Source organism: Eurytemora carolleeae, unplaced genomic scaffold, assembly GCF_000591075.1.
Source record: "Eurytemora carolleeae unplaced genomic scaffold, Eaff_2.0 scaffold347, whole genome shotgun sequence".
Taxonomy (NCBI): Eukaryota; Metazoa; Arthropoda; class Copepoda; order Calanoida; family Temoridae; genus Eurytemora; species Eurytemora carolleeae.
The window spans coordinates 134,804-156,382 of record NW_019396270.1 but is presented as its reverse complement, the minus strand read 5'-3'; the positions used below and the strand labels follow the sequence as shown (position 1 = coordinate 156,382).

The 21,579-nt window shown below is 33.6% G+C and overlaps 2 protein-coding genes across 5 annotated transcripts; one reads left to right on the top strand and one right to left on the bottom strand.

The window, feature by feature from the left end:
* The first annotated feature begins 5,235 nt into the window (after window positions 1-5,235).
* On the top strand, window positions 5,236-9,660 carry LOC111699840 (uncharacterized). Of its 2 annotated transcripts, none has more exons than XM_023470581.1 (3): window positions 5,236-5,505; window positions 8,016-8,148; window positions 8,586-9,660. In XM_023470581.1, exons 2-3 carry the CDS (start codon window positions 8,026-8,028, stop codon window positions 9,537-9,539), a joined length of 1,077 nt encoding a protein of 358 aa, XP_023326349.1. In that variant the 5' UTR covers window positions 5,236-5,505; window positions 8,016-8,025; the 3' UTR covers window positions 9,540-9,660. The 2 variants fall into 2 exon arrangements, with proteins under 2 accessions (XP_023326349.1, XP_023326348.1); XM_023470580.1 differs by having other exon boundaries at window positions 8,006-8,148.
* Window positions 9,661-11,974: 2,314 nt separating this feature from the next.
* LOC111699833 (DNA ligase 3) lies at window positions 11,975-21,524 on the bottom strand. 3 transcript variants are annotated; one of them, XM_023470571.1, is made up of 14 exons: window positions 21,500-21,524; window positions 21,121-21,166; window positions 20,490-20,654; window positions 18,268-18,379; window positions 17,280-17,398; window positions 16,946-17,110; window positions 16,620-16,714; window positions 15,703-16,400; window positions 15,317-15,636; window positions 15,050-15,218; window positions 14,644-14,976; window positions 14,447-14,581; window positions 12,389-13,333; window positions 11,975-12,106 (listed from the first exon to the last, which is right to left on the bottom strand). In XM_023470571.1, the coding sequence occupies exons 2-14, from the start codon at window positions 21,160-21,162 to the stop codon at window positions 12,000-12,002; spliced, it is 3,405 nt and encodes a 1,134-aa protein (XP_023326339.1). In that variant the 5' UTR covers window positions 21,163-21,166; window positions 21,500-21,524; the 3' UTR covers window positions 11,975-11,999. The 3 variants fall into 3 exon arrangements, with proteins under 3 accessions (XP_023326339.1, XP_023326338.1, XP_023326340.1); XM_023470570.1 differs by lacking the exon at window positions 21,500-21,524 and having other exon boundaries at window positions 21,121-21,305; XM_023470572.1 differs by lacking the exon at window positions 21,500-21,524 and having other exon boundaries at window positions 17,280-17,389; window positions 21,121-21,304.
* Window positions 21,525-21,579: the final 55 nt, after the last annotated feature.

Genomic DNA, 21,579 nt, shown 5'->3' with positions numbered 1-21,579 from the left:
GGAAACTAAACCCTAGAAAACAAGGAAACTANAAACCCTATAGAATACAGGGGAAATTAAACCCTATAGAATACAGGGAAAATTAAACCCTATAGAATACAGGGAAACTAAATCTATAACGCATACAAGGAATTACTAGACCATGGAATAACGGAAAAATAATTTACTAAAATACTGGGAAACGAACCCCCGGAAAACAAGAATACTAACCTCTAGAATCAAGGGAAACTAACCTCTAGAATACAGGGAAACTAACCTCTAGAATACAGGGAAACTAAACACTAGAATAAAAGGAAACTATAGATCCCTGGAGGACAGGGCAACATGTAATTCCTAGGACACAGGGAAACCAATCCTTAGAATACAATAAACTAGAACCTCGAGAACAGGAAAACTAAACCCCAAAATATAAAGAAAATCAACACAAGAATGTAATAAATACCGTGGCAGATCCCATAGTTTCACCTTGAATTATATTGTACATTGTCTGTAAATCTAAATGCTCGTATCAGAAACTACGCAAATCTTGTGTTGAGATTAACATAAACTAGCTACATCTGTAAAATAATTATGTCAAACCTGTATTGTGATTAGCTTAACTACGTTCGTATATAACAACGAAAAACTTTTTATTAAGTCAATTAAACTTAATATGTCACCAAGAACCCAAAATAAGTTGGTATTAGAATCCGCTTTGATTACTGTGTGAGAGTAATTACTTCTTTGTAAGGGAACAAGATACGTCCTGCATCACTCTCTTGAAATATAGAACTAGATTGGGAATCAATACAGATAAAGTAATAGTTTTGATTGGAAAACTCGATAGAACCACGGGAATGTTCTTACCTTTGTATAAGAATTCCCAAATTAAAATTAAAGGAATGTTCTTAGTTTGGTCTTAAAACTCGATAGAACCACGGGAATGTTCTTACCTTTGTATAAGAATTCCCAAATTAAAATTAAAGGGGTTCATGAGATATGATCGCACAAACAAACAAACAAACAGATAGCCCTACTTTATATGTAAAGATAAAATATGCAACACTTGTCAGTCATATTGTGAGAAGCTAATTATTAGAACAAAAATAGTATTTCACCCTTATACTATTTTTAAACAAAGGAATTAGAAACATCTTCGATTGTTTAAGACCGAAGTTGAAAATAGCACTATAAACCATTAAATTTTCATGTCTTTTTTGTATCTCAAAAGATAATATGATTTCAAATTGAAACCTGAACAAAATTATCAATAGCCAAGTTAGAAAAGATTGATCTTAAATCCAATATTTCTTGGGACTCACTGTGCAGTAGAATAGAACACATTTATTTTTGCATTTTTTTAAAGCAAATAAACTAAATCGATATATAAATTTGGCTTGTCTGTCTGTCTGTCTGTTTGTTTGTTTGTATCCAATAAACGTCAAAATGGCTGAACAGATCGGGCCCAAATTTTTGTGGGACATCACGTGACCACAGGGAAGGTTTATGAATGATAAAAATTAAAAAAATGTGTTTTAAAGGTTTTTAACTTTGTAAAGAAATTTAAATTCTTGAAAATCCGAGAATTTTTTTTTAAATCCGCAAAATTTTTTTCTTCTTTGTTTTTAAACGTAAACAAAAAGAAAATGTTCACAATTTAAATAGAAGATGGGTGCGAAGCGCCCTAAAAGCCTAGTATTAAGTATTAACCTAAAAAATAAAGAAAACTTATTGTGATGCCGGGGGATTTAAAGAGACGAACCAACATTGGAGAGAGAATATCTTTTCCTTCCTGTTATTTATTTGCAGTATCAATGATACTAAAAAATATATGTACGTAAAAAATAACTAACAAAAAAATAGCAGAAAAGGGTTTTCTAAGTTTTTACTTTTTTAGATGGTATAATCCTTTAAATTTTTCACTGAACTTATACAACTCCTAATGAGGAAATGGAACACTAAATTTATAATTGTCTTTGTCCATTCGTGTCAATCCTCATTATTTTTTCTTATTCTATTTAAGTATCTTGCTTAATATCAGGGTAACAGTATTGTTAAACAAACTTAAATAAGGAACTGAGTTTTTGTCACAAACTCAAATTGTCTAATCCCTATATCTTTACAATCTGATTATGTAAACCTTTGATATTTCAAACTTAGATTATTTGGTGTAATAGAATTCATAGTTTGAAATATCAAAGGTCTACGACATTGGGTAGCAAAGACATAGAGATTAGAAAAGTAGAGTTTGTGACAAAAACTCAGTTCCTTTACCTAGCATTGATAAACTCAGGTTATTTTACGACATTTTGGTTTTAAAACTGTCTGAAAATATTAAACTTAGAAAACTTAAATTTGTAACAGCTTCAGCAAATACAATTATGAATTAAAACATTCTGGAGATTCTGAACGTTTGCAGTAATATCCAGGACTGTTATAAATATTTACAATGGATCAAACAAATTTTTAACCAATGGCAAATATGTTGAACCAAAACTGCAAACATTCTGGAAGCCTAAAAATGGTTTTTGTCAAATAGGTAAACGCGAAAATTCCTTTTCTAAGAATTCTAAGAATGAGGAAGATTGGGGAAAAGAAATGAACAAAGGAATAAAAGAAAGAGCGAATAAAGCAAGGATAAAAGCATAGGAAGGAAGGAACGTGAAGGAAGTAAGAGAGGAAGGAAGAATTGGATTGAAAAATTAAGGAATTAAAGAAGAAATAACAGAGAAAATAGAGAAGAAAGAGCAGAAGAAATAAGGAAGAATAAACAGAAGAAATAAGGAAGAGAGAAAAGAAGAAATAAGGAAGAGAGAAAAGAAGAAAAAATGAAGAAAGAAGAGAAGAAACAAGAAAGAATGAACAGATGAAATAAGGAAGAAAGAACAAAAGAAATAAGGAAGAAAGAGAAGAGCAAATAAGGAAAAAAGAAGAGAAAAAATAAGGAGAAAAAGAGAAAAAAACAAGGAGAAAAAAGAGAAAAAACGAGGAAGAAATAACAGCAAAAACAAGGAATAAAGAACATAAGAAATAAGGAAAAAAGAGAAGAACAAAGAAGGAAGAAAGAGCAGAAGAATTAAGTAAGAAAGAGAAGAAGAATTAAGGAAGAAAGAACTAAGAAATATGGAAGAAAAAAGTAGAAAAAATAAGGAAGAAAGAGCATAAGAAACAAGGAAGAAAGAGCAGAGTAAATATTCGGAAAGAACAGGAAGAAATAAGGAAGAAAGAACAGAAGAAATAATGAAAAAAGAACAGAATAAATAAGGAAGAAAGAGAAGAGATAAGGAAGAAAGAACAGAAAAAAATAAGGAGAAAGAAGAGAAAAAAACAGGAAGAAAGAAGAGAAAAACAAGGAAGAACGAACAGAAGAAATAATGAAGAAGAAATAAAGAAGAATAAACTAAAGAAATAAGAAAGAACGATTAGAAGAAATAAGGACGGAAGAAGTGAAGAAATAAGGAAGAAGGAACAGAAGAAATAAGGAAGTAAGAGCATAAGAAATAAGAAAGAAAGAATAGAAGAATTAATGAAGAAAGAGCATAACAAATATGGAAGAAAAAACAGAAGAAATAAGGAACAAAGAGCATAAGAAATATGGAAGGAAAAACAGAAGAAATAAGGAAGAAAAAACAGAAGAAAAAAGGACGAAAGAAGAGAAGAAATAAGGAAGAAATAACAGAAGAAATGAGGAAGAAAGAGCAGAGGCAATGGGGAAAAAAGAAGTGAAGAATTAAGGAAGAAAGAAGAAAAAAGAGAAAGAACAGAAGAAATATAAGGAAGACAAAACAGAGTAAATAGGGAAAGACCCTGAAGAAGGGATGAAGGACGATAGAAAAATAGGAAAAAGATGGAAGAAAAAGGGTCAGAAACTGTTAATATAAAATGACAATTTGATAGAATTGGGCACGTACGTTAAACAAATTTTTATTACTAACAAAGGTACACCTTTCAATCAAGGGCGTATACAGGTGGGGGGGGGGGGTAAGGGGGCAGTGCCCCGTAGAACTCAGAGCTATCGAACTTTTCATATCTTATCCTGAAGAGTGAAGACTGAAGAACAGGACAAAAGTGGTTTGCTGTTTATAAGTTAGAGGGGAATCCCCCCCACCACAAAAATATACAATACATATTATTGCAATGCTGTAACATAATTTCCCTTTTAAGTTTACAGAGTTTTATTTGAAGGAGAGATAAAGTTGTACTTATAGTAAGCAATTGCAAGGTGATTGGACTTTAAAAATTCGGTGATGGTGAATGGTGATGAACCAAACCTCTGTAGAGTAAAAAAGTAGATGTTAGTTCCACATTTATTGAAAATATATTTCGGTCTCAGTTGACCCTCGTCAGTTCTTGAAATTGTTTCTGTATGTGTACCTTTAAAGTATATATACTTGTGCGACTTTTGCCTGATATCCAAGACGCTAAATGTTCTGAATTTACAGTTCAAACATTGCCCTTCCCCTAAGAGCTCCTAGGGGGGGGGGGCAAAGTGAAGAATTATACAAAGGAAAATTACAATAAAGAATTAATACAAACTTTTAATAACAGACGATTTCGTAAAATGATATCATAACCTATAAAATAAGTATGCCTGATCGTCTAAAAGCAAAATATTTTGAATTTGCAGTTCAAATTTTGCTCCCCCCCCCAGGAACTACTATGGGGGGGGGGAGCAAATTGTTTGCCTTTAATGCACATCAAATGAATGAATACATTACATATATTATAAATGGTTTTGTAGAGAAAAAAATAATAAACTTAACTAATAAATTAAATAAAAGTATGTGTTCCATCAAATGGAGGATGGATGATATGGTTTGAAAATCATTAAGGTTTGTTTAGTTTCACTCCTGTCCTTCAAGCTCTCGTCATCATAGAACTTAGAAGGAAAATACTAAATGATTTATTTCAAATCTTGTTTGGTTAAAATGCAGAAATATGTTTTATTCATCACTCAAAAGTATAGATAATCTATACAATATGCATTATACATATACATATATATATATATATATATAACGTAGTGGAACAATTCCATTTGTAGAAAAGTTGCAATTTTAATTTTTCCTAATATAGATCAAGGTTGACCATTCAGTTAAAAAATTATTTTTGCATCTTATTAATTTAAAATAACTCTTCAAACGATTTAGTCCAATGGTCTTAAACTGGTTTTTAAACGAAGAAGGATCTATACTTAAATCAAAGTTGCAACCTGCCCAGAGCGGCCCTAGGCTATCTCTCTCTGTTCAGTTCTTGATTCTTCAGTCAGTACTCAGTACTCAGTACCTAGTCTTCCTCCTTCAGTCTCTTAATAGTTATTTACCTAAGACCACACAAAGTAGTTTTCTGAGCCAAGTTAAACAAGGGTTCTGTCTCAACTAGTACATGGAGTCATTAAATACGTCACATCATCTCCACTCGTCTTTACTCCTACTCTACGCTATATAAATCATTGATAGGATTGGTTTACGTAGGAATTGGAGAAATATTTCGGCTGGTTCATCTTCCAAAACTTCAACGTTAGAGGTAATTTTAATTGTTTAAATCTTTTTTTTTATATTTTAGTAAGTATACAGTAGTAAAATCTTATGTCTAAATAAGTTTTGATCTGAAAGAACATCAAAGAAACCATGGGCACATAAACCAGGCAAAATATTTGTTGCTATATTTTTTTCCTCAACTGATGGTTTTTTTTTTGCGTGGAAACAACCCATCATTTTATATTCGTATTTTAGAAAACAAATTATCACTTAATATTTGTTTTAGAGAGATTTCAATTTGAACTACAAATACTATTCGCACCTTGTGTAAATTGTACAGTGTACAGCAATCATTACAGTAGAAAAAAGTGTACACAAGAGGACAACTTCTGAACAATATCTGAAACTCAAATTTGTTATTATTTTGATTTTTATTAACCATTGTGGTACATATAGTAGCTTTGTATTTTTCATGTACTGATGCCCGAAACCATAGAAGTTTTCAAAATATGTCTTTAAGTAACACAAAAAAATTCTCATTTTATTCTTGGTTTCTCGCACAAATTTATACGGTAAAAGGCTATTTTTGATAACAAATATTCTTCTGGGGCTTTGAACTTATAATTTGTTTTTTTTTGAACTCCGTTCTAGTTTAAAATAATGTGATGTGTTTGTAAGGATGTACAATAAGACACAAAATTTACGTAGAAATACAGAATACAGGATACAGGATACAGGATATACATATTGGATATTCTTAGGAAAAGGATACAAGAATACAAAGAATAAAATACAGAATACAGATGACATTGATTTTTTTTCTGCATCTGTTTGATTTATACACATATGTTTTACAAAGACCTGTAGAAATGTATAAACTGAAAGAGGTGGAATGCACTAGAATGGAAGTGTATTAATCGACAGAATTGAGGAGAATTTTTGGACCAGAATAGAAGGAACATATATTGACCAGAATAGAAGGAACATATATTGACCAGAATAGGAGGAACATATATTGACCAGAATAGGAGGAACATATATTGACCAGAATAGGAGGAACATATATTGACCAGAATAGGAGGAACATATATTGACCAGAATAGGAGGAACATATATTGACCAGAATAGGAGGAATATATGGACCAGATTAGGAGGAATATTTGGACCAGTATAGGAGGAATATTTGAACCACTAAAGGAGGATTATTTGGAACAGAATAGGCAGAATATCTGGACCAGTATAGGAGGAATGCATGGACAAGAATGGGAGTAATACATGAACTATTTGGACCAGAATGGGAGGAATATTTGCGCCATAAAAGAAGAAATATATGGAACAGAAAAGGAGGAATAAAAGGGCCAGAAAAAGAGAAATATATGGACCAGAAAAGGAGGAATATATGGACCAGAAAAAGAGAAATATATGGACCAGAATAGGAGGAATAAAAGGACCAGAAAAGGAGGAATAAAAGGACCAGAAAAAGAGAAATATATGGACCAGAAAAAGAGAAATATATGGACCAGAAAAGGAGGAATAAAAGGGCCAGAAAAAGAGAAATATATGGACCAGAAAAGGATGAATATATGGACCAGAAAAAGAAAAATATATGGACCAGAATAGGAGGAATAAAAGGACCAGAAAAGGAGGAATATAAGGACCAGAAAAGGAGGAATAAAAGTACCAGAAAAAGAGAAATATATGGACCTGAAAAGGAGGAATAAAAGGACCAGAAAAAGAGAAATATATGGACCAGAAAAGGAGGAATAAAAGGACCAGAAAAGGAGGAATAAAAGGACCAGAAAAGGAAGAATAAAAGGACCAGAAAAGGAGGAATAAAAGGACCAGAAAAGGAGGAATAATAGGACCAGAATAGGAGGAATAAAAGGACCAGAAGAGGAGGAATAAAAGGACCAGAAAAGGAGGAATAAAAGGACCAAAAGAGGAGGAATATGTATGGTAACTTATTTTGAAAAAAAATAAAATTGTATTCCCTCTCTTGTTCCCTTCCTTGTTTAGTTAAGTAGTTAGTTAAGTGCTGGAAACCTTGAAGAGTCGACTACATCTGTATAAGTTCTCTGTTGTCCAAATATCTAAGAAGAAAAGTTTTAAATCTGCTTTACATAAAATATAATACCATTGACAATAAAGAATCTTTTAGTATAGCGTGGTATAGTCGGAATCTTATTTTTACAACAATAAAAAAGCTATGTTTTCTAATGTTATTTAACAAATTCAAAACAAAGGGTGGGGGGGGTTTATTTTTTTTTATTTGCCTTATTGGAGTGAAAAAATTTTAAAAAAGATTTTTTCATCACGATTTTAACAATATATCTCAACAAAGAATCGTCTTTATGGGCTCCGTTCAGTCTAGGTCGCCGAAACTGTGCTATCTCTAGAATATGTAAACAGAATTGAGGTTTGATTGAACTAGATCAAACTGGATTGGTATCTTAAAAATTGACCTGGATTTTACAGACTTATTTAGATTGTTTTTGATTGATTTTTGGACTTAATTTTTTTTTTAAACTGATTTTTGATTTTACTAGATTGATCTGGATTGATCTGGATGGGGGCGAAGAGCAAGCGCGAGTTTTTCCTGACTATTGCGGATGTAATCTGGTCCTCAGTGTTTGTAGCTCCGTTCATTGTACTGTATTGGAGAGGGGTTTGGGACCTTCTAGATGATTTGGTAAACTTTTAACTATTTCCCCTTCCCCAAGGTTAAAAATATAATGCAAGGAAAGTTAATTGCAGTAGAGTATACTCTACAAGGTTAAACAGAATAATATTTCTCTGGTTGAAGTTTATCAAGGTTAAACAGAATATTTCTCTGGTTGAAGTTTATCAAGGATAAAATTATTAGAATAGAAAAATTTATCAAAATTCTGAAGAATGCGCAGTTATCTATCATTTTGCTAATACTTTATTTCTCTTTGATTGTAAATTAAATATGTAAAATACAAAAATAAAACTATTTACTGATTTACGAAAAATAATAACTTTTACAGAAAAAGAGAACTTTAAAATATCTGATTTAAAGATGTTTAAGATTTACCAATTAAATAAAAACCAAAAAATTGCAATAATTTTTTTATCATTTGGATTTTTCAATAAGTTTTCTTTAAGGTGTACCCAGCACACCAACCTGAGACAGGATCAACTGATTCTCCAACCAGAAATCAACTCTCAGGACTGGTTTGCTACCTTGTGGGACTCATAGTCAGAATAATCCTTGATCTCGCCAAATATCACATTGCAGAGTTTCTCGATGAAAAACATCCTGTCGTGAAAGCTCTGGGTGGTTGGATATACACAGGAATATTTGCATTCGCTGGTGTTTCTTTCTGGCGGGGGATATGGTATCTTATGGATCTAGATGTAGGAGAGAAGAAGCTTCAGTTATCCCTTGTACTTATCGGCAGCCTTGTTTTGTTTTTGATGAGTAAAGTCTCAAGATCCTTAATCTCTGCTCCTCTCTCTCTTTGTTTCGACAGTCACGAGAATACCTTCCTCAACGCAAATTACTTCCGACAAACTCCCGAGTCCAAGACTTGGTTCGTTGTCGATGTTTTATTCACGAATATAGTGATCAGGCAGCTTATTGTGTTCTGTTGGTGGTCGTTGTGGTCCTTGGAGAATATCTTCCTCATCAACAACGTCATCGGTGTAAAGGATAATGAGGTATCTTGGGACTCCATCATCCTCGGGTACTTCACCACCATCATCGCCTTCGGTATGGATAAGATGCTCTTGGCCTCCACGACAAGGAAGCAATATATCACCAAACCCCTTCAGTATCTTACCACGCTGATCGCATTCTTCGCCAGTGTAAACGTGTGGCGCGGCATTTGGAGTCTCTACGATAATTATCTGTTTCCCAGCGTGGATAAGGATTTGAACTACATCGTGAGTGCCGTCTTAGGATTCTTGGTTCTCTCCATCACTCTTCTCTCTAACTCCGTGTGTAATGATCAGATCGCTTCTGATATGGACGAAGGAGAGATAGTTTGCATTAAGTATTGGAGACTCCTAAACAAACAATCTCTAGAAAACGAAGAATTAGTTCCTATTCTAGAGTAAAACACATATTTCAGCGGTTTTTCCGATTTTTAGAAAATTTGCCAAATTGTGATATTATTTACAATGTTAGAAAATTTGAGATATTTTATTTTACGGACTAAATTACATTTTTTAGATTTCATACTACGAGTTAGAAAAGAGAACAACAAAGCAATACATATAACGCACTTATTACTTTTTAATGTGATATATAGAATATCATTTAAATTAAATATAAATTGTTTAAATGATGCGATGTTCGTCAATTTTTCAGAATTGAGGTCGAGCATGGCGGTCTTAGATCTGGGTTCTGTGGCCATGGTACATAATAACATTTTTTTCTGTGTTGAAAGGGTGAAACCATTAGTTTGGTTCATTGATCAACTACTTTGTTTATTTGTTCTGAGTACGGATAAGTGTAAATAATTTTCTACCGATGCATCAATTGTATATAGGCTAAATTCCATTCTCAGCATTCTCTAATATCATGAAAATGGTCATAGAAATTATCCCGCTGGATTAATCGTCATGTATGTCAGATTAAGATTAATCGATATACTGGAGGAATTATGTGACAACGTCCTACTCGTCTGTGAAACAGCAGCTGTTACATTTAAGAACTAAAGAAACTCGATTAATAAAATCTCCATTCTAGTAAACTTAAACGAAGAAAAGACCATTGCAAGAAACTGTCCCGACAATGAATTCTGTGATCATTTTATCTGCAATATTAAGTTCTTAAAATTCCCTCTTCCTTAAGTTTGAATATTTCCAGATGGTTTCTCACCACTATATATAAACCAGGATTAATAGCCTAAGGTGAAAAATTATTTTATAAAAATCTTTAATGCACAAAGTTAAAGGGTTACTCTGTCCTCAACTGCCAACTACGGTAGAAGATCAAAGCTATATGAGTAGCTAATAAGAAACACGGGAGTAGATCAATGCTTCATGAGTAGCTAACAAGAAACTACAGGAATAGCTAACAAGAGACAACGGGAGTAGATCAAAGCTTCATGAGTAGCAGACAACAAACTACGGGAGTAGATCAAAGCTACAGGAGTAGCTAACAAGAAACTACGGGAGTAGATCAAAGCTACAGGAGTAGCTAACAAGAAACTACAGAATTAGCTAACACGAAACTACGGGAGTAGATAAAAACTATGGAAATGGATCAAAGCTACAGAAGTAGCTAACAAGAAACTACAGTAAATTACAAGAAACTACGGGAGTAGATCAATGCTACGGGAGTAGATCAAAGCTACGAGAGTACATAAGAGCTACAGAAGTAGCTAACAAGAGACTACGGGAGTAGATCAAAGCTTTAGGAGTAGCTAACAAGAAACTACAGGAGTAAATACCAGGAGGAGTGAAACTGATGGAAAAATCAAGACGACCTGGAGAATGTAAGAAATGTTTAAAAACTCCTTGAACAATATTGTACTATCAATGATCTAATGCTTTTATATTTTAGGATTTTAGACCTTGTTTTGTAATACAATAATTTCAGACTATAGCAGGGAGTAAGGAATAGAAGGGAGATATAACTGACGCGATTCGCCCTACCATATGATTATACATACTTTGCAGACGAGTACTTCATTTGAATATGAAATATTTGTCCGATGTACAATTACCGCGTATACAATAACCTTTTCTGAATATTTCATATACAAAAGGAGCATCCGTCTGCAAAGCATGTATAATCATATGGTAGGGCGAACCGCGTCAGTTATATCTCCCTTCTATTCCTTACTCCCTGGACTATTGTCGTGCATTTTCATGATCATAAAACGATCCGATCTTTAAGTAAGCATTTTCAAGATTTCATCTCAACCTACCATCAGAGGTGAGAGTCAAACAGTAACTAAGCTCATTGGAACTTCATAAAATTTGGGTTTGTTTCCATTAGAAAATAATTCACAAATTCGGCGACAATTTCGAATTAGTCACCTATTTTTTGGTCATGCCCTGTGTACATAAAAAGTGAGTATGCGTAAAAAGTATAATGATCAATCAGAAATTATTAGAAGAATAAAAAGAAATATATTTAATAACAAGCAAGATTATATAATTCAACAACAACATCACAAATATTATCTTTAAAAGAATACTTTAAATATCATAAATTAACGAAAATATAAAATACAAAAGTTAGAGTAAAGATTGCAATTCACATAAATCTTACTGAACACGTGTTTCAAGTTCGTATAAGGAAAACAGTTTTTAATTCTGGAGTAAAACTTAGCAGACAATGTATTTTATAAGTTTAAAAATATAGATTAAAGAGAGAATAATATTTCTCTGGTTGAAGTTTATCAAGGTTAAACAGAATAATATTTCTCTGGTTGAAGTTTATCAAGATCAAACAGAATATTTCTCTGGTTGAAGTTTATCAAGGATAAAGCGAATAATATTTCTCTGGTTGAAGTTTATCAAGGATAAACAGAAAAATATTTCTCTGGTTGAAGTTTATCAAGATTAAACAGAATAATATTTCTCTGGTTGAAGTTTGCCAAGTTTTATAGAATCCTCCAACCACTGGAGGCGCACGTGCTTACACCCACTCTGCGCACGCAGACTTTCATCTGAAAAAAATTGTTCTAAATATTAGGAAGAGGTTAATAATATAATATGATCTCCGACTTTAGCAATAACTTTCATCTCTTTAGTTAAACATTTTTTTCTTCATATTTTTCAATAGAAGCATTATCATGGTCTAGAGTGATTTTTTTAAGATGAAAAAAATAAGTCTGCTCATGAAGCCGAACTACAAAAAAGCTATGCCACCTACGGCAATTTAATGTTACAAAGGTTCTGAGATTTGACAGAGTTAAATGAAGTTAGCTGAAACTCTGGTGAAACCCTACCTGACAAATAAACAATATGAGAAGCTGTATCCGCTGTATCTAGGCATTTCCCTCCTAGTCCCACTATACTCCGTCTCAGGATATCATAATTAGGAGAATCCTTGCTCAACTTTATTCTTAACCCGCAGAATACATCCGGGAGAGGATTTCTTGTTTTAAAACCACATCCGACATCAACATGTTTACTTGAAGACTCCTCCTTACTAGTCTCCGGTTCCCTTAAAATATCCTTTCTCTTCTCATCTTCTCGTCTTGGTTTAGTTTCCTCCTTGCTGGTTGGCTTATCCTTGAACTTGGTAAAATAATCTCGAACCGATCCTTGCTTTGAATCTCTAGGGTTAGGAGGAATCTTCGGTTGATTTTTTTCTTCGTTCCCTCTTTTCTCTTCTCCATAGTTCCCTTTGTCAGGTGTTCTCGAGTCCTTAGTTTCCTGAGCTCCCTCCAGTACAAATACTGTAATATGAACCTGTTCAGATTGAAACACATTCTTGATCAGAGTTCTGACAGCAGACCAGTTTAATCCGTCCAGACCACAACCTATCTTGGGCATACAGATCTCAGTCACCTTATTCTTTACAACATGCTCCTTCATCTTCTCCAAACTTTGTCTCAGGGTTTCATAACTAGGTTTCCCGTAATATTTCTCTTTTGTAACAAGATTATAGATGAATCGGGATTTATCTCGGAGAACAGCTAAACCACCCACAGTTGCCTTGCAGTCCTCGATCTCTTTAATCCGTCCAAACTTCTCTCGAAAGATCTTAGCGATCCCTTTCCCTAGTTTACAGTCAACACTGATACAGTGAGCCAGAGAACTTGAATCCGGAGAAGAGAATAGATCTCCGTTCTTTGTTTCCAAAGTGAACCCTGAGCTAGCTTGTGTAATCTTATTCTCCAAATTATTATTCTTGATTGGTGTTCCATTTTCTCTCTTCTTCCCTGACCCTAGTAAAATTAAAAATAAAAATGGGCCATAAAATTAAAAATAGGAAAACAGAATGATGAAAAATTTAATATTTTGGTTTATGAAAACCTGTTTGTGTAATCATCTTTAGGTTTTGGACAAAGAAAAGTTTGTGATAGATCCCTGTAAACAATTAATATACTTGGATAAAGAAAACTTGCGTCATTTAATCAATGTTTTAATTTTTTCTCCTGGAACTCTACAAATATATAGGACAGTAAGACCCTAAAACTGTTATGCACTTTACGTAACCTTAATCTTAGAACAGTTTGTGCATTTTAGTCAAAATAAAAACTCCACACATAAATATCAATGTCAAGGTTTTTATATCTAAAATACTAAATCACGAAGTTAAGACATTTAAATTTAAAAAACCCCCCCCAGACTATGCATAGATTCAGACTCCCAGCCTTTATATTGTTAAGTAACTATTTTCGATTATTTTTGCTTTTTATTTTTGATAATTAAAACCGTTGAACATATCCTGGAGAAAACTTAGTTATGTTTTTTAAAAGCTTACTGATATTAAGGATTAAAAACCAATTTTTTATTAGAACATTGAATTAGAATATTGAAAATTAACCTACAATAATCACCAATATAAAGCAGAAAAAGTGTCTTCTGCGACCTTTCCTTTAGTAGGAAATTCCTTAAATGGGGTTTGTAATTTATAACTATTTAACCTCTGTGTACCCTGAACATTTTAAGAGATTTATCAACTTAAACAAATTATCAAAAAAAAAATCCTTAAAAAATATTTTGAATTTAAAACAAAGGGCGAAAACAAATTTTTTTTAAAAATCGATTCTCAAAACGTAACCACCCAAATGGATGATATTGCAAGTCGACTTCGCACTCAATCTCAGTAATTATACATCATTAAAAGGTTTTTATGTCGCAAATGAATCATAAAAAAATTCTCCACAATACTATATTCTCATTTCAACTACCATACATTGCCTGTCACTCCCTTTAAGCAACTTTGATTATAATTTTTTTTTGTATCCATCCATTAAGAAAAATAAAAAAAACTGTGGAATCGTCATTTATGTTCCATGGATATTTCTACTCCCAGTATGTAAGCAAGGACTAACCTATATTTCCTGCGTCCTCGTTCTTCATTCTTTTCACCGGAGAGGACGTGGTGGAGCTATGCGCCCTTTTCTTCTCTCTAGATGTTTCAGGACTCGAGTTCTTTGTGGGACTTCCATCTTCAGGTTTAAAACTTTCTAAAATGAGAGAGAAAAATGTTTTAAAACCCATCTAAAATATTATGTTTTTTTCTTCCTACCTAAATCAATATCCATGTGTTGTTTTGATGCTTTGTAGAGTTCCTCTAGCTCCTGAAGGTTGGTGGCGGTGTCAACCGTTTTATCCTCCCGTATCCGGGTAACCCTAGGAAACCTAATAGATATACCGGAGGCAGTATGCAGCTCCGCCTTACTAAACTCCGCTCCAGTGATCTCCCAGACTGGAGAATCATTCGGATCCTTGACCACAAAGTCCGGAACCATGGTTCGATTGATCTTGAGCCAGCCTGGAACACGGTTATGATCTCCCTTGATCTTGATCATGTTGGGCAGTAGTTCGCCTTGAAGACGATCTAAGGTGGCATCGTCATGTCCTAAATCAGAATCTAGTTGAAATGCTTGATAAAGGAAACATGAAAAGTTAAAAATATTGCCGGGAAACATGACCTGTGTGTACTTTAGAGACGGTATACCAGGTTTCTGATTCTGAATCCCTGCATCCCATCAGAAATATTGATATCAATCCTCCTTTCTGTCCGGATCCATACCAACCACCCAGCACAACCAGATCCGCTGTATCCGCCATTGCTCCCTCGTTTAGATAATCCTTTTTAATCTAGAACATTCTTCATTAAACCAAATCAAGAAATAACATATATTATATTAATATACTAAATACGAGTAAAAACACTGTTTATTGTTTTGTACTTGTACCTTTAACCAATGCCGCTTTCCTGGTTCATATGTAGACTTTATATCCTTAATCATCAATCCTTCCAGACCCTTCTTAAACACATCCTTGATCATATCCACCAGGTCCGGTTTCTTGGTGATATGCTTGATCTCGGAGAGTTTAATCCTGTTCCCCACCTCGGTCATGTTCTCCTTGAGAAACCTTCTCCTGTCCTTCAAGGATCTGTGCATCAAGCTCTCCCCGTTGTAAAAGATGCAATCAAACACGAATAGACATGGATCCGCGTCCTTGAAATCTGAACCCTTGTGTATACCGAGAGAACCGAAAGGAAGAGGATTCCCTAAATAAACCTTGTTTCAAAACTATTCTAAAATATTCTGTTTTTAAATATATATATCTATCTTACCTGTTCTATTATCCACCAGAAGAACTTCAGCGTCAATTATAAGATCTGCCGCCGACGGAAAAGCTTTCGGGATAAACTCCTTGAAATGCTTCACCTTGTGTGCCATCACAGGTTTCAGACTCCTGGAGTAATACTTGAAATCTGAACCACGCTTGTGAACCTGAACTCTCTCACCGTCATATTTAATCTCACTGAAAATACCATTCGGACATTTTTGAAACGCCATGTCAACTGATTTACATGGGGCGGCCAGCATGGGTTGGACGGGCTGCATGAGACTGGCTCCAATCTCAAGTTTACCATGCGGGGTTCCAGCATTCCTTAGTTCCAGGATCTTCTGGATGACTTTGTCAATATTCCTTGAAGAATTAAAAGCATCGTTAGCATCAGGATGAAGAGCTTCTAAAACATGTTTAGGACCAGCCTGGATCTTGAGATCTCCTTTCATCAATCTCACAAACATTCTTAAATCATTTACTGTACTTCTCTTCACAACCTTGCTCAGCATATGCTGCTGCTCCTCTTCCTTCGTTAATCTGGAGAGTTTGTCCAGGAACTCATCAACCTCATGGAGGAACAAGGTTCCGTCTGTAACCTGGTTCACCCTAGAGCTCTTGCTATAGAAGACAGAGATGGTTTCAGCAACATCTCCTTGCTCGAGATCTTCAAGCATGGCATCCTCATCAGTATCAAATATTCTGAACAGTAAAATAATCAACCCAGAACATTAGATGAACAAACCAGTCTCATAGTTTGTAGGTACATTTTAATATTTACATGCATAAGGAGTTAATTAACCTCTGGGTACAGGGTAGGCTTGTATAAACATTGACTGTAGGTTGAATGTCCATAATAATAATGAAAATAATGATAATAATTTCTAGCTATTTATCAAATTATCATTATTATTGTTATACCTACTAAATATTTTGATCAGCTGCTTATTCTGCATATTATAGATTCTCTTCACTACTCCGGGTAGAAGTAGTTTAACCCATAGGAACAAATCACCCTGATAAATCAGATATAAAATCAGGATGTTATGTGCATTTTCTTTTTTTTTTGACATAGAGACTTCAGAGACCATAATTTATTAAGCCAAGTGCCAGACAAAAGTTGGAAACATTTGATTTAGTCAGCTTAACCAAACCACGCTAATCTTATTAGATGAAGACAAATGGTCTTTTGTAACAAATTAAATGTTTGATTGGGAAGCAGGAAAAAAAAACTATAAGGAAATAACCTGAAACTCTGTTCCAGTTCCTTTTTTGAAGAAAGCCGAGTAGATTTCCGTTTTCTTGAGATAGCTCGGAGTTTCGCGGATTTTTGAGCATATCTTCTGGAATTGTCTGAATGAATTATCCTTGTGGTTCGGATCCCCGGAGACAGGGCGACTAGTCGTAGTTTCCTAAATACACAGAACTAAATTTCAAAAATTAAGATTTTGAAGTTTTAAAGTTCAATCAATTTTAAGCAAAGCAGTTTTTTAAAACCAAGATTTACTAATCTGAATAATGTGAAACGGGCTCATTTGATCTTTAAATCCATAATCGTCTTCATGATAATAAAAACAGTACCTCAGTCTTGATCATAGCTTCTTCTTTGATTTCAGGAGTTTTTGGTTTCTTTTCCTTCTTTACTCCAGGACTGGCAGTTTTCTTAACCCCCGGGGATTTTGTCGGAGTTTCTAAAAAAACTAGTTTGACTCTTTCGGGTTATACAACTAGTTTTGTTGTTGTAGAAAATGCATTCCCTCTTTTATATGAATTATTTGATTTTCAATATGTAGATAAATTTTGTTCAATTTTTTCATCATCACAAAATATGAACTTTTGGGGAAATAACATAAGGTTTAGTTGAGAAAAAGTATTAAAAAAAAAAACAGATAGAAAGCTGAAGTCCAAATTTTTATTTTTATTTTAAGGATTTTTTAGAAAACATTTGATTTAATGAAATAGAATTATGCATTTAAAATGAAAGATAATTAGGATCACAATAAATCTTACAATTAAATTTTGCTTGAATGCAGACTTGTAGATTATGGAACACTTCAAATACTTTTCTTATAAACATTGATTAAAGGATATGTCAACAGTATTTCAAGTGAACCTCTATTTCTAAAGCGGGGTGTCCGATTCACCATGGTTTCCTTTTAAGCTTTGTCTTATCAAGAATTACTTAGATATTATGTTTATAATTATAAAAACACAACACTTTCAACCGTGGTTTCTCTTCGAAAGGACGTGTGAATCTCTATTGCAGGATAACAATGTGATTATGTGAGATCTGCAAGAAGCCCCATCTTGGGCAACCCAGACCGCCTACAGGAAAATTCAGAATCAAATACTTGCAAGCTAAATTGACAGTGTTATTTGCCATATTTGGGACCAGATAAATGTTTTAATAATAACGTTCTGAATAGGGCACGTCCCTCGACACTCCCATAAACTTTCACACTGATTTACAAAAAAATCTTAATATATTAAGATAAAAAATTACTTTGCACAAAACATTTATAAAAATCTCTTTTATTATGCCAAATTAGTGTGATGGAAAACTTCTTACTTTTTTTTGGTCCATCCTTGTTTTTCTCTGCTGCTGTATCTCTAATTAAAGCCAGGATAACTTGTTTATCTTCGTCCTTGATCTCCGACCAGCCGTCTAGATCTCCGGGATCCTTAATGAGACTAACAACGTAATTTCAAGTAACCCTCCATGTTAATTTCACAAAGGTTTGAATATTTGTCTGTGTAATATTGATGGATCAATCCTTGTTTTCTATCTCAAAATTGTATTTTAGGATAAACTAAAGCCTGAAAGAAGAATGCTAAACCAGTGTGATCCACTCAAGAACTATATATGCAGGATGATTAAATAATCAAGAACATTGCCTTTAATCCTGTCAATTTTTAAGTTATAACATCAAAATGTTATTTTATTCTGTATTTTAAAACTAAGATATAATGTAAACCATTTATTTATCGAGTATCTTTAAGGAAACTAATATTGGCATGGCACATTTTAAATTTTAAAAACTGTAAACATAAATATTTAATCCCAAGCTTTAATGGCAAATAATGACCGTCATGTTACAGATGATCATGGGAGATCAAGATCAGTAAAGACTTGCGCCCAAATTCTATCTCAAGAAGTGATCCGTTAATTCAAATGACATTCAAGATACAAAATTATTATCAAAGCTTCGTTCGGAGATCGTGTAAAGCATTAGATTCATTAATTGTATAGCAGTTGTTTGATCCAGTTGATCATTAAGAGTGATCAATATAACCCGGAGTTCTTGAGGCTCCAAGAGGCTAGATTTGTCTCAGAAACACAAGCAGGTCAATAAACAAAGCTTATTGAAGTGTATTCATTTGAAGAAGATAATTAACGCTGAAACGTGATTTCAACTGATTGATCTTTAGATGCGGAACAGGACTGATACGAGATATCTTTACCAGGGCTTCCTATCTACAGTTAGACCTTACTTCTTTTATTCACCCATCTACACCTTAGTTAACAATAATTCCTATGCAGGCAAAAAGAATCTGAGGACGACTGTACGTATCGTTTCTGTACTCAGTAGTAATGTTGCTCTTGAGGGATTGTATTTAGATCAATTCCAGAAGGTGAATACTTCTGACATTTTAATAATTATTCTTTGAAGAATAAGATCGTTCCTGGTCTGACATTCAGGATTATCCTCATCTACATGCATTCATTCTACAGAATCCAGGAAGAATTGCAGTCCGCAGTATTCACAGGACACACATATAAAGTTATTATCTAATAAACCTAACCTAATCTACATCAACTCTGTAATATCCACAATGAAAACAAGTTGCTTATAGTTCTTTACATTCGCAGGAGGAATTATACTGACACACGGAGAACTTGAAACCTGATAGAACCCCAACAGAAGACATTTGGATCACCGTGCGAGAAAACCAAAACCGCCATCAAATGTAAGATTTATGTATGTATAGATACAAATATAAATATATATATTTATTATTCAACCAAAAAAAACAGATAAATATTTATTTATGTATCTCGTAAAATATTCTTATGTGCCTTTAGAAACGGATGTTTTGAGCTTTTATAAAGTTCTCATAAAACTATTCAAATCCTTTTATCTGGTCGTAACATTTCACCAGAGATCACATTTAGAAATATCGGATTTTAATGTATTCTGTCAAATAACTTTATCTGGTCACAACATTTTACCATTCATCACATTTTATTAATATATAATGCTAATACATTGGTATAAAATGGTTCTGCATTTCTATTGTTCCGACGCTAAAAAATTGAATTAAGAGGATGCTAAAAGCTAAAAAGTGCACAACAATTTCAATTTGGGTTTCTCCGTAAAAATGACTGCTAGATTTCTTAAGTAGAGACAAGGTAGGACAATGATTCTCAGAGGCGCACACAAGAGGGGGGGGGGGAATGTAGGCTCAGGCTCCCCCTGGATCAGTAAAATTATGGTTTCCAAGGGGTTTTCAGGTCTCAACGGGTGCTGTACCCCCCCTGGAAACCAAAAAATGTAAGCTCCCCCCACTGGAAAAATTCCTGTGTACGCCCCTGCTAGCACTGAATTAATTGATCATTTATTCAAAACTTGTTGTTACACAGATAACGAATTAAAGGATATTGTTGTTAACAGGTATGGAGCGCCACTTAGGTCGACAATCTCGAAATATTGAGTAAATTTTAAATTAAAATCTTTTAATACTTTATCCCTTTACCTTTTCCAACCCTTTATCTAAATCTTCTCTGTTTACCTCAATTATTTTAGTTGTAGCTCTGGCTTTCAGAAATGTTTGGAAAATGCAGATAGGATGATGATAGTTCTTCATTTCTCCTTCCTCGTTGAATGGATTTGAAGTTATCTTTGCTATTCTCACATCTCCCTTCTCTATTTTCTGCTTACATTTCTTACACCCAGCCTAGAACAGTGGTAATTTCAAAGCAACGGCTTTTTGACCCCCCCCCCCTTTAATTTTTATATATGTTTCATATGTTTTACAAAGGGACCATAGCCGGCCCCTAGCCCTTGAATAATAAATAGAAATATTTTTATGTTGAAAAATAGTTGAAATCGCGTGTGCAAAAGATATCAGAGTGTGGTCTAAAAATCTTGTACTAAGCATTGGAGAGATTCCGTGTCAAGAATGTTTGACATGACGAATTAATCTTGATCAATTATATATGTTTAATCTAAAACTCTGACTTAACACTTGAAAAGGGAAAATCATTTTTATTCGATACATTACTGAGGATCAAATATCTATGCTTTGCAAGTACAGTGATTGTCGTGTCCTTCCGGAACTTTTCACTTTATGCAAGTAAAAAAGAAACTATTTAATGCAATGTTTGATATTTAATTCACTTCTATGTTATTTAAATACTTACCACTCGTTTCCCGTAGTCCACACAAAATTTGTTGTCAGACATTTTTCTTAAAATATTTTAAATTGTCTAGATTTCTAACTGCACTTACATCAAATTTTCAGTTAATAAATAATAGTTTCTTATGGTTACTAAACTACAGACAACTTTCATATATTGTCTGTAGTTAGCTTGCTGGAGGAATAAAATTAATGGTCGAATATAGAAAACCCTTCCTTTATAGACTCTGAAACTAAATTTCACAATACTAGCCTCCTGTTAGTTCCTGAATCGGCTTGAATTCAGAATTGCATGATTAAGAAAAGCATTGAATGAAGCAATGTTAAAATATCCGACCAATAATATAAGCTTATAATTTTGTGCGTATGGAAACCTAATAAACCTAGTCTAGGATTGGTTGAAACCCAAAATCTGTTTTATGATTGGTAAAATACACAAATGTAAAACCGGTTTTATCAGCTG